This window comes from Mustela erminea, chromosome 7 (assembly GCF_009829155.1).
Source record: "Mustela erminea isolate mMusErm1 chromosome 7, mMusErm1.Pri, whole genome shotgun sequence".
Lineage (NCBI taxonomy): Eukaryota > Metazoa > Chordata > Mammalia > Carnivora > Mustelidae > Mustela > Mustela erminea.
The window spans coordinates 14,209,666-14,220,935 of NC_045620.1; the positions used below are offsets into that span (position 1 = coordinate 14,209,666).

The window sequence follows — 11,270 nt, forward strand, 5'->3', positions numbered from 1 at the left end:
GGCTCCAGTCCCAGTTTTCTAGGCTGTGTCAACATATTGGGCAAGTCGCTTAAACTCTCTAAGCCTCAGTTTCCTCTTTTGCAAAGGGATAATAATTGTACTTAACTCACAGGGCTGTCCTGAGGATTAGGGGAAATAATGCGTATTGGGTGTGCCTGGCACATAAACGGAACTATTGGGGCTATTAAGAGTACGATTATTATTCATGTATCTGGTGCTCCACTCAGACCGGGGTCCCGATCCCATGCCCCTCCCCAAGCCCCAAGATTTAAGTCCCCTGTGGGTCTGGGTCTCTCTCCCGGCGGCGTCGCTCAGGGGCCAGAACAGCCGGACACGAGAGCCCCTCCTCTCTGCCTTTCACGCCCCCTCCCAAGCCCCTCCTCCCTCAAGGGGTCCCGGGGCCCGTGCTGGGCGGCAAGGCGGGCGTCCTGGCCGGAGATCCGGCTACTCGGCAGCCCCGCGCCGGTCTCCATGGCGACCGCGCGGGCAGAGAGCGCAGCGCCGAGCCGAGGCGGCCACGCGCCCGCAGCCGCTTATGTAACGCGACGCGCAGCGCGGAGCCAGGCTCGGGGCCGGATCCCAGCTAGGAGCGGAGGGCCGGGGAGAGGACGGCTCGATAGGCTAGTCCTGGGTCCCGCCCTTCCACCCGCCATCTGGACGGGACACCAGGCCGCGGGCCGCGTCTGCCGCGGGCTGATTTCATCCCCTCCTTGGAACGGCGGGCGCACTGGTTGCGGGGAGAGGGGCGAGCTTCAGGAGTTCTCAAAGGAGCCAGGGGAACTCGCCCTGAATCCTCAGAGCCAGGACGCAGGCTCATGGGTAGCGGCGAGTGGCGCGCGCGCAAGAGGCAGGGCCAGACTGAGGCTGAGCCCTCTCCGCCTGGCCCCCGCCCCGGCCCCCGCCCCCTGGGAGCTCTCAGCCCGAATCGGCTTTCAATTAAGCTGCGGCGGCCAGAGCTCCAGGGGAGGAAACAGGCGAGCGGCGCGGGCTAAGGATCCTCCCCCAGGGGCCTCGGACCAGGCCTGGGGGAATCCCCAAGCCAGATTGGGGAAGTGGGGGAGGGCGTCAGACCCCAAGGGGATAGGGGTCTTCTTTAGTCCAGAGGATTCTTCTTTAGTCCAGAGGAGCCCTCTTACTCCTCGGGATAGTACCACCTCCCTGGGGTCAGTACCCAGGTCTTCACCTACATCCCCAAGAACCTAAGATCAGAGATGGCAGAGGCTCTTGGTCTGATAGACCCTCTTCCCTCAAGCCCAGCAGGTGCTTAGGTCCCCTACGAACATCTTGGGGCATCGCTGGGAGTCTGCCTCTCTCTGGGAATCCAAACATCCAACGCAGGTCCTGGCCACTCTAGTTCCAGGTCCTGGACCCTACACAGAGAGAGAAGGTCTGCAGACAGACCCTCTACACTGAGTCTGGAAACTAATGGGGAGTGGGTAGAACCAAAGGGAGTTCCTGTTCCACTCCTGATCCACACACATAAATGCCTCTTTTCTAGCCCTCCTGAGACCCCATGGAAACCCCAAGACCCAGAAATGCAAAAACCTAGGGGTAGAGAAAGCAGGGGCTGGGGGATTGGACAATACTCTGTGCGGGGGGGGGGGGGGGCGGGATTATCTCTCCGGCTGAGCCCCTGTCCTCAGACTGAAGGCATCTGAAGGGGATCACAGATGGCAATGACCCACACACACACACACAACTCGTCCCCTGGGCACCGCATCGGGGTGCCTGGATCTGCCGCAGACTCGACTTTGCCAAACCCTCTTCCCCCATAGCCTAAGCCTCCCTGTTGGGGAGGGGGGCTGCTGTTGGATGAGGCAACCCCCAGGTCACCGGAGAGATGGATAAGCTAGCTGGCCAGCCAGTGGCTCCAACCTCTGTATACCACTCTACTTCAGGGAGGAAAAGGGGGTCTTAGACAAAGAATTGGGGAACCTGGTGTCCACAGCTTTCCCAAGCGGCCACTTGGCTCTGACTTGGATCCAAGATCCGGAACACTTCAAGTCTAGGCTCCCAGTCCCTGGAAGACCCCACTCTTTCAGTCCTTGGGTCTCTTTGGCCATCCCCCGGGGAGGTCTGCAAGAGTCTCAGCTCAGAGGGTCAAGCAATGCCCAGGGGAGCGTTTGAAGACTCGGAGCGCAGACAGCCGGAGCGGGAGGCGCGCTAGTGCGCAAGGGACGCAGCGCCGCTGGAGGGTGGGGGGTGGGGGCGGCTGACAGCCGTGATGGATGGCTGAGACCGCTGGGGGGCGGCGGGGGGCCTGGGAGCCCGAGGGGGTGGCTGGCCCCAAAGACCTCGAAGCAGGGAAACCGTGGAGGAGGGCGGCGGAAAGCAAGAGCAGCGAAAGGACTTGCTTCAAGCCCCTGGGCTCCTAGCGAGTCTCCGCACCCACCGCAGCGCGTCCGCAGTGTCCGCGCCGCGGCGCCGGGGATTCAGCTGCTGGGACCCCATTCCTGAGGCCTCACTGGGGAAGCTAGCAGAGCTGACTAGAAAGGCTCCCCCTTCCCCCGCCCTGGAAACCTCACTGTCATCCCAGGGTGCCGAAAGGAAGGGGAAAGAGGGAAGAAAGGGTGATCTTGCTTCCCGTCCTGAATAGGAACCCATGGGTACGCGAGAGGGAGAGGGAGATTCCGCAAAGTAGAGCCGAAAATCTCCGGAGGAGGCACGCTTCAGTCTGAGGTCGGACCTCGGGCAGCTTTGGGGGAGGGGGCCAGGATTGCACCAAGTGTCCCCTTAAGGAGACACCGCAGCCCGGACGGGGGCTGTCATATGGCTTCAACCCCCCATGGGCACCTTCCCCCCACCTTTCAGCTGGAAGTCTCAGAGCGAGGGACTGCAGCAGACTGCACCCCCCACCCCCTCCCCGCGCCGCCGGTCAACGCTCTGCGCCAGGACGCCGGGGTCCCTTCTTGGGGAAGGAACCCTCCACCCGCCTGTCGAGGTCCACGTCAGCCCATTCTAGCTCTTCCATCCTCTTCCCACAGCCTCCCCCGCTTAGCTAACCCACGTCTGCCCCCGGGCTGTGGGCAACAGCAACACCTCGGGGCCCCCAGCCCTGCTCGGGGCGCGGCGCATTCCAGCACCTCGGACAGCGCCTGGCGCATTCCAATGGAGCGGGGCTCCAGGCCGCCTTGGGCGCCCACCGCCCGGGTCAGTCTCAGCCTCTTCTCTGAAGGAGACGGCCCCCGCTCTGCCTCTAACCCTAGAGCTGCCTCCTCGCCTCGCCGCCCCCTCCCTCGCCACCCCCGGGCCGCTGCTTACCGGGGTTGGCTCCCCCATCGCCGTCCTCGCAGTCCGTCAGGTTGTTTAGCATGGTGGCGGCGCGGCGCCGGGCCCGGGGATGGCTGCTCCGCCTCGCCCGCGCCCCTCTGCCCGCCTTCGCCGCTCTCTCGCTCGCTCTAGCTCTCTCTCGCTCTCCGCTCCACGGAGGAAGAAGCTGCAGTGCCCGCCCGCCCGGCGCACACACACTCGCACACGGACACACGCTCACACCCGCGCGCGCCCCCTCTCAGCGGCGGCGCTGCTCACCTCATCCCGTATGCAGGAGGCGTGAGCCACTGGCGGGGTTTTGGGGGGGAGCGAGAGAGGGAGGAAAAAGAGGAGACGAGGGGCGGGCAGAGGCTGGAGGCCCCCTCGCACGAAAACCGGGGGCTTGCACGGTGGGATGGAGGGGGTGCTGCGGGGGACCGGGGCCTCGCCTCCCACGAGCAGACGCAGCTCCGCCCGCCCCCCACTCCCCGGCACAGGCGGGGCCGGCACGTGGGCAGGTGCCATCCCGCGCCCTAAAAATAACGGCAGGGAACTAGGTCGCGGCCGCGGGGAGGCGGCCCCGCAGCGGCTGCCTGGCTGGGGGTCTGGGGTGACCCCTAGGGGGAAAGCGAGAAGTACTGAGGCGGCGGGGGTGGGGCGCCATGGGATATTGGTCCCTAGGGAGCCTGTCTGCAAAGCTGGGGAGGCCAGCCCTGAAGAGAAGCGGAAAACCAGACCCTTTCCCAAATCGCTATTCAAGAGGTTGGAAACGGGCGGTGGGCGGTGGGGGTATTGAGGCCAGAGCCCTTAACTAAAGCACTGTGCTGCCCCCAGGGGTTCAGGATCACTGGGCTGAACTGTCTGGCTCATCCTGTCTTAAAATGGGAAGAGTGGAACCTGAGGAGTTGCAGTGAACCCTCTCATTGTTCTTAGACTGAGTCCTAGATTTTCACCCCCAAGACAAATCCCAGGAGTCCACGGACAGGGACCCTCAGACTGTAGAATGACCCTGGGAAGATGTGGTGAGGAGGAGAGAAGGCACCAGTGAGATTCCAGGGATGGCTGACTCCCCACTGGGGATGGTGCAGCCCTGAGGGAGGGCAGGCTGGTAGGAGGCTGGCCAGGGACAGAGTGGGGGAGGGAGGAATGAGGCCGCCTGTCGGTTTGGGATCAGATTTTCTCCTGGGGCGGGAGTGTCTAATCCCCTAATCCAGGATTGCTTTCTGAGGATTCCAGAGCCAGCATGCTCTCTGTGTCCCTCCCCCTCCCCTGACACCAGTCCTCCAGAAGCTTGATTGTCCTGGAACCTCTCTGGGAGAACCCCTAGAATCCAGACTTGAGCCAGTGGTGGAGACATCTCAGGAAGAAGCATCAGAGGTTTGGACCCTTTGTGTCTCTGGAATATCTAAACATCCAAGGGTGAGAGCACGGGAAATCCAAGGGGAAAGCATTTTCAGACTCACTCTTAGCCCCCAGCACTGGCCCTCTAAGTTTCAGGAGAGTTCCAGGGCTAGAGAGGATCACATCAATCATCTTATCTAATGGACAACTTTCATCTTACAGATGAAAAAGCTAAGGCCCAAAGAAGAGCAATGACAGCCTTTGGACACACAATGCCAGTGAATGGCAGGATTTGGTCTAGAATCAGTTCGCTTTATTCTAGTTAAGGACAGTTCCTCAACATATATTCCTCCAAAATTTTGTCCTGTCTCCAATAGAAGGGAGAAGGATAGAGTCAAACCAAACTGCGGAGCCATCTCTGATTCTTGGCTACTAAAAGGGGTACAGGGAAAGGTGTGAGACGAGCTCTTTCCCTTTTCCTGCGGCCAGGCTTTGCAGGTGCAGGATTGAAGTGGCCCCTCGGCTTACAACCAGGGGTAGGCCCAGCAGATCTTCAAGGGTCCTAAAAAGCCATCCACGTGACTAGAGACCCCGTTCTGGGACATGACTTCAGAGCCACCGACAGGATCCGCCACTCAAAGTCCTTGCACACAATTATCAGTGGCTTCAGATCAGGTCAATCACAGTCTTTGGCAGCTGACTGGAAAGGGCTTTAGAGGGATCCACCAATAAGGTATCATTGTCACTGGGTTTTTTGGGCGCTGGAAGGACTTGCTAGGATGGAGAGCTAGCTATTCAGACAAGGTATAAGAAGTGGTCGTCTTGGCTTTCCCAGGGAGAAAATCTCTCTCTCTCTCACACACACACACACACAAAGTGAGATGAGTTTGGATGGATGACAGGGGTTAAAAGGATAGCAGGTGGATAGACCGTGTTCAGGAATTTCTAAGCACCCCACTACCCACACCCTGCACCGTCACGGGCACTAGCAGCGGCATTATGGCTTTCCACTACGCTGTAGGGACAGGTAACATAGCAAAATGTGTAGCATGTTTGTCTGAGAAGTGCTGTGAAAGAAATTAAAGGCTGAGATTTTTGTTCAGCAATCTCAGATCTGGGATATTCCCCTGGAGGTATTTCCATTCATCTGTGGTCCAGAGCCCCAGCCACTCAGGAACTGAGCCCACCCACATCTAGATCCCAGGGGAGTACAGGTGAAGGCAGGAGTGATTCCTCTTCCCCTGGGGACCCCATGTGCCAACCCTTGCCAGAGTTCCTATCTCACAAGGCACTGGAATTCAAGATATAGTGAAGTTATCCTGTCCTCTGCCCCCAAATTCTGTGTATTCCTGGGAAAAAAATAAGCTCCTCTTTCTGGGCTTCAGTATCTCCATCTGCAAAATGAAAGGGTTAGGTTGCATAAATCCAAGGGACTTCTTCCCACTCTGAAAACTTAGTGCTCTCTCCATTTATCGCAGGCTAAAGCCATAGAGCCCTCCCCAAGGAGCACAAACCAAGTAAGGAGATGGCCCCAAGGGGAGACCCTACCCCTTGGAGTCCCACCCCTTACCTCTCAAGGAGCCTGGCCCCCCCATTCTGCCTTCAAACCAACCGTCTACAGTGTGGCTTTGAGAAGACACCATTGCAGGTACCTGCTGCACCGTCAGCCTGGCCTTGGCCGGTAAGGTCACCAGCAAGGTGACCCTCAGCTCCGAGCTCTGAGAACACCGCTGCCAGCTTAGCATCCCAACTCCACCCAGAGCCCTAGGAAGATCTAGGGCTAGGGAAACTCTCTTATTCAAGCCACACAAGATGCAGAGCTGGGAAAGGTCCTGTTTCTGAACTCTGAATTTCACCCCCGTCCCACCGTAGGCTTTTCAGAGAGAAAAAAAATTCAGGGAAGCTGCCCAAGTCTCGGGATGTGGGAACTGGAAGACTTCATAAATTATTTTTCCCCCCCCTCATTTATGGGAAAATTAGAGTCCAAAGATGAAAAGATACAAATTTTCTTCATGGGGTGAACTTGCGGCAGACTGGGGACTAGAACCCGGCTCCCTGACCTCCAGTCCCGGGCTCCATCCACTGAAGCTGGAGCCACCTGACTTCTTTCCACAGGAGGCAGGCACAGTATTCCTCCTTATGGCTCAGTCCCTATCCATCCTTATCCGCATATCATTACCCCCGTGACCTAACACAGCCACCCCGGCTCTGTCTTCCGGGAACCAAGGCCCTGAACTCCCTCTTCCACTCCTCTCCCCAAACTACATGCCCGTCCTCTCAGTGAACTGATGAGTCCAGCATGCAGCACACCCCACACACACAGGGCTCGCCGCAGAGCACGTCAACCACCATCGTCTCCGTGGCAACCAGGGGCTTAATTAACAGGCTGCAGCCCTGTCACCATGGCAATGGCACCCCAACAGCCCCCCATTCCCCTACAGATTCAGCCCATCTTTCCTCTTTCTCAAACTGGACCCCCTTCTCACGGCAGTCACCCCTCCACCCCCACCCCACCTGGAGAGCTGGTGCCCGCAGATCGCTCTGGTTCATTGAGAAGAGGGGAGGGGAGATGAGGGGGATGAGAGAGAGAGAGAGAGCAGACCGTCACCATGGCAACTGCAGCCTCGTTCATAACCAGTTTGTTGCCATGGAGATTCCCAGGGCTCACCTTGGGCTGAGGTACTGGGCAGTGAGGTTCTGAGTCCCAGCTTGAGGAGGGGGTAACTGGAGAACACCCTGAACAGGCTGGAGATCTCCAGATCAGATATTCATACCAGTAACTCAGTGTCATTCCTCCCAGTTTACAGATAGAGAGACTGAAACATGAGGTTTGGGTATGGGGGAGGCAGAGAACTTCACCCTTCTAGACCACCAAAGAATCCTAGCATTTTTACGGCTAGCATGACCCTCAGATAGCTTCCTGTTCACCTCCTCTGGACTACAGACAAGGAGACTGAGGTTCAGACAGGGAAACCAACATGCCCTAAGGCGACACCACAGAGCCCGAGCGAAGAGCGTGGATGGGCTATTTTGGGGTCTTGTTCCATCTCTCTAGCGTAAGTCAGCTCCTTCTCACTTGTGGGAACACATCTCAAACCCTGTTAGTCTTAATCCAGGCCCATGTTTCTTTCCAGTGTCCCGTCTTGCTCCACCAGAAACTGAGGCACAGTGGAAAACGGTATAACGGGGTACAGAAATCGCTCAGAGCGGCAACACCCAGCCCCAGGTCCACTTCTGTCCAGCCAAGTCATCACCAACCTCCCCATAGTACAGATGAGGCAACTGAGGTACAGGGGCTGCCACCCAGGGTTCATGGTGGATTCAGGGCTCAGCTTCAGACTTGTCTCTTTCACCCCCATCTGTTGTCAGTTACATCCCAATTACACTTAAGGTCGGTCCCCTGGCAGCAGTAGGCACTTCTAGGAGCAAACCCCATGCCCTGGGTCCAGAATTAAAGACAGTGCTCATGCACAAGTGACCTGCCAAACCTCTCCCAACCCTTCCCCACTTTCCACAGGCTGCCGTTTCTCCCCAGTGGGCCTGAGTGAGGACAGGAGGTGGAGACCACATCTCCTTGGGGCCAGAGGGCTGACACAAGAACAGCTGCAGGAAAGATATCGCCAGATTTCGGTTCCCCTAGGGTGCCCTTGTCTACTCCTCTGTGCAGTGACCTACCAAGGAGGAAGGCCTGGAGGCACCTCTCAGGACGAAAGAGGTTAAAAGTGACCGAAATCATTCTCAAGAGGAAACTTATAGGGTGCCTAGGTGGCTCAGTTGGTTGGGCGACTACCTTTGGCTCAGGTCATGATCCTGGAGTCCCGGGATCAAGTCCCGCATCGGGCTCCCAGCTCCACGGGGAGTCTGCTTCTCCCTCTGACCTTCTCCTCATTCATACTCTCTCTCGCTGTCTCTCTCTCAAATAAATAAATAATTTTTTTTTTTTTTAAAGAGGAAACTTACATAAACTCATGCACACAGGTACCCACCCCACAGGAATTCACACATGCCCGTCAACACACTGGAATGCAGTGACACATATAAGCACTGACTGCCCCACTGGTCATCAGAGCTCATGTGGAATGCTCCTCCCACCAGACACATAAAGACACACGCACACTACCTCTGCCACATTCTAGATTCACATCCAGTTAGCACACACACCTGCACACCCCCAAACTGGGAGCCATCTTTTACTTCAACAGGCATGAGCTTGGAAATGGGAATGGGAAGATGTGTCGATCACGTAGGAATGAGAGAGGGTCACCTTATTCTCCGGCAAGGGGATGGGGAATGGGGGGAAAGAAGGCAAGGGTAAGAGAGGTAGGAGCTTGCAGCCCTGCCTCTCTGGTCTGATGGACATTAAGCACCTACCAAGAGCCGGGTTGTGGGCTTGGAACTCGGAACACTAAGATAAAAGGAAATGGTCCCTGCTTTTAAGTTGGAGGAGCCACGCAAGTAAATAACTTCCATCCACTGGGACATGTCCTCTAATGGTGTGGTGGGTGGGCAGAAGAGGAATGACAGCCTCTGCCTGGAAGCAAGGAAAAGGGAGAAAGGTTTTCAGGAGAGGTGCAATGAGCCATAAGCTACAGAGTGAGTAGGAGTTTCCCGAGCTAATGGAGGTGAGAAGGTGAACACGGACAGGTATGTCCAGGAGCAAATGAGGAAAGAGTTTGAATGACAGGCTACGGCATCGGTCTTTATCCTAAAAGCTATGGGGAGCTTGTGTGGAGGGTGGTTAGGACAGAATCTGAGGCAGGTAGACCAACCAGGAGGCTGTGGCTCTGGCCCTGACCATGTGAGAAATGATGGAGGTTTGTACAGAGCGACAGTGACCAGAAGAGAGAGAAGCGAGTTAGGATTAGTTTTGGGGGTGGGTCGGCCAACGTGTGAGGACCAACTAGATCCGGTGGGAAAAGAAAAGGAAGCGTTCAGAATAGCTCCTAGAGTTCTGACTTTTGAAACTCTAAGGATGGAAAGGACATTCATGAAAATAAGAAAAAATGAGAAGGGAGGCAGACAGTTTACAGGGAAATAGGAAGAATGGAAGGAGCCCAAGAAATCCAAATGGCCACGTCCAGGAGGCGGTTGGTTCAGGAGCTGAAGGCCTGAGGAAATCTAGGCCTGTTTGGTCATCTACACAACGCGGGATTTCGCCGAAGCATCCCCCCACCCCACCCCAAAAGGCCCCCTTCAGGGCTGTTGGTGCTTAGTTTCGCTGCAGAGTGAGCTCACCTGCGGCTCAGCAGCGACCCCTGGCGGCCCGGGGAGGCTCTTCCTCCTCCCCGTGCTGGGGCCACTCCAAGCAGTTTCGCAGCGTTTCTTCCACACCTGAGAGGCGCAGGGTCAAGAAGGGGACTCCTGACAACCCCCTGAGGAGAAGACTGTGGATGCATCCAGGATACTGATTCTTTACTGAAAGCTACATGGATCCTTCACCTCTCCTCTTGTGTACCCTGCCTGTAACTTCCATGGCAAGACCCAGCAATGGGTCCTCGAGGAGGACGCCCCCAATCTAGCCTGAGCTTGCTCCACCTAACCCTTTTCTGGAGCTGGAGCAGAGGGACTTGACTGGGTCCCCACGGGTCGGGACCGGAGACCCCCACAGAATCCTGCCAAGATTTAGCTGCCCAAAAGTAACGTATCTTGCTCCCGTCTCCTCCCCGGGATCCCCAGGCGCTGTCCGCGACGTCTCTCGGGAGGCCGAGGACTGGAAGATCCTCCAGGCCCCAAAAACCTGCTGAGCCAGCACCAGACCAAGCGTCCCGGCCTCATTTTACCTCCAGCCCTTAACCCCACCCTATTCTCCTGGCTCGACCCCTTCCTCTCTGGTCCCGCCCTTTTCTGCCCCCAAACAGAGTCCTGCCTCCTCCCATTGCCTTTAGACCCACCCCTTAATCATATGGCCCTCCCCTTTCCCTGGTTTCACCTTCTTCCTTCTGGTCCCGCCCCCTACCCGAAGTGACCCCGCCCCTTAAGTGCCCTCCAGTTCAGCCCTCGTTTGACCCTAGCCCCTCCATCACAAGATCCGCCCCTTCTCCTATAGCCCCACCCCTTTCCTGTGCCCCGCCCACCTCGAATCTGGCCCCTCCCTTCACCATTTGCCGTCCAGCCTCCTTCCCTCCCGGCTAGGTCCAGCTCTCCTCCCTTCTCTAGCCCTCGGCTGAGACCCCCCACCTCCAACCCCGGCCCTGCTCCTTCCAAGAGAAGACCCGCCCACCATGGCCCCGCCTCTTCTCTCGCCCCTCCCCACTCCGGCAGGCCCCGCCCCCTGCGGCCTCTACCTTTGGCGTCTTCCCCAGAGAGGTGGCGGAGACCGGTTGCCGAATGCGGGTGGGACTCTAAGTCAGAGGTCCCGGCGGGCGCCGCGGGGGGCAGTGAGGTGACAGTGAACCTGCGGCTCATAGTGCGGAAAGGGACCGGGCAGCGGCGGTACGGGCCCTGATCGCACAAGTGTCTGCAGCCTGGCTCTAGCAGACAGAAAGAGCGGATTCCCCCCCCCCATCCCGTCCGCCGCCCCCCACCGGGCGCGGCGCCGCGCAGGGTCCTAGTGCCCGCTGTGCTGAGACTCAGAACGTGACCATCTCGCTCCAAGTCCCTGGGCTCTCAATTCCTGGAAGCGCCTGAGGATCCCACCTGCAGCTGAGAACTGTCCCTACACCGGAGCCCCAGTGTGTGGC

At 58.0% G+C, this 11,270-nt stretch overlaps 1 protein-coding gene across 2 annotated transcripts in view; it reads right to left on the reverse strand.

Moving 5' to 3' along the window:
* SLC12A5 (solute carrier family 12 member 5) overlaps positions 1–11,064 on the reverse strand; it is a 35,911-nt gene extending 24,847 nt beyond the window's left edge. Inside the window, exon 1 of one of the 2 annotated variants that reach the window (XM_032350483.1) lies at positions 10,875–11,064. In XM_032350483.1, the coding sequence (XP_032206374.1) occupies positions 10,875–10,995 (121 nt within the window). In that variant the 5' untranslated portion in view covers positions 10,996–11,064. Of the gene's footprint in view, positions 1–3,261; positions 3,697–10,874 lie in introns of those variants that run through there. The other variant, XM_032350484.1, reaches the window with a different exon arrangement.
* Between the last annotated feature and the right edge of the window lie 206 nt (positions 11,065–11,270).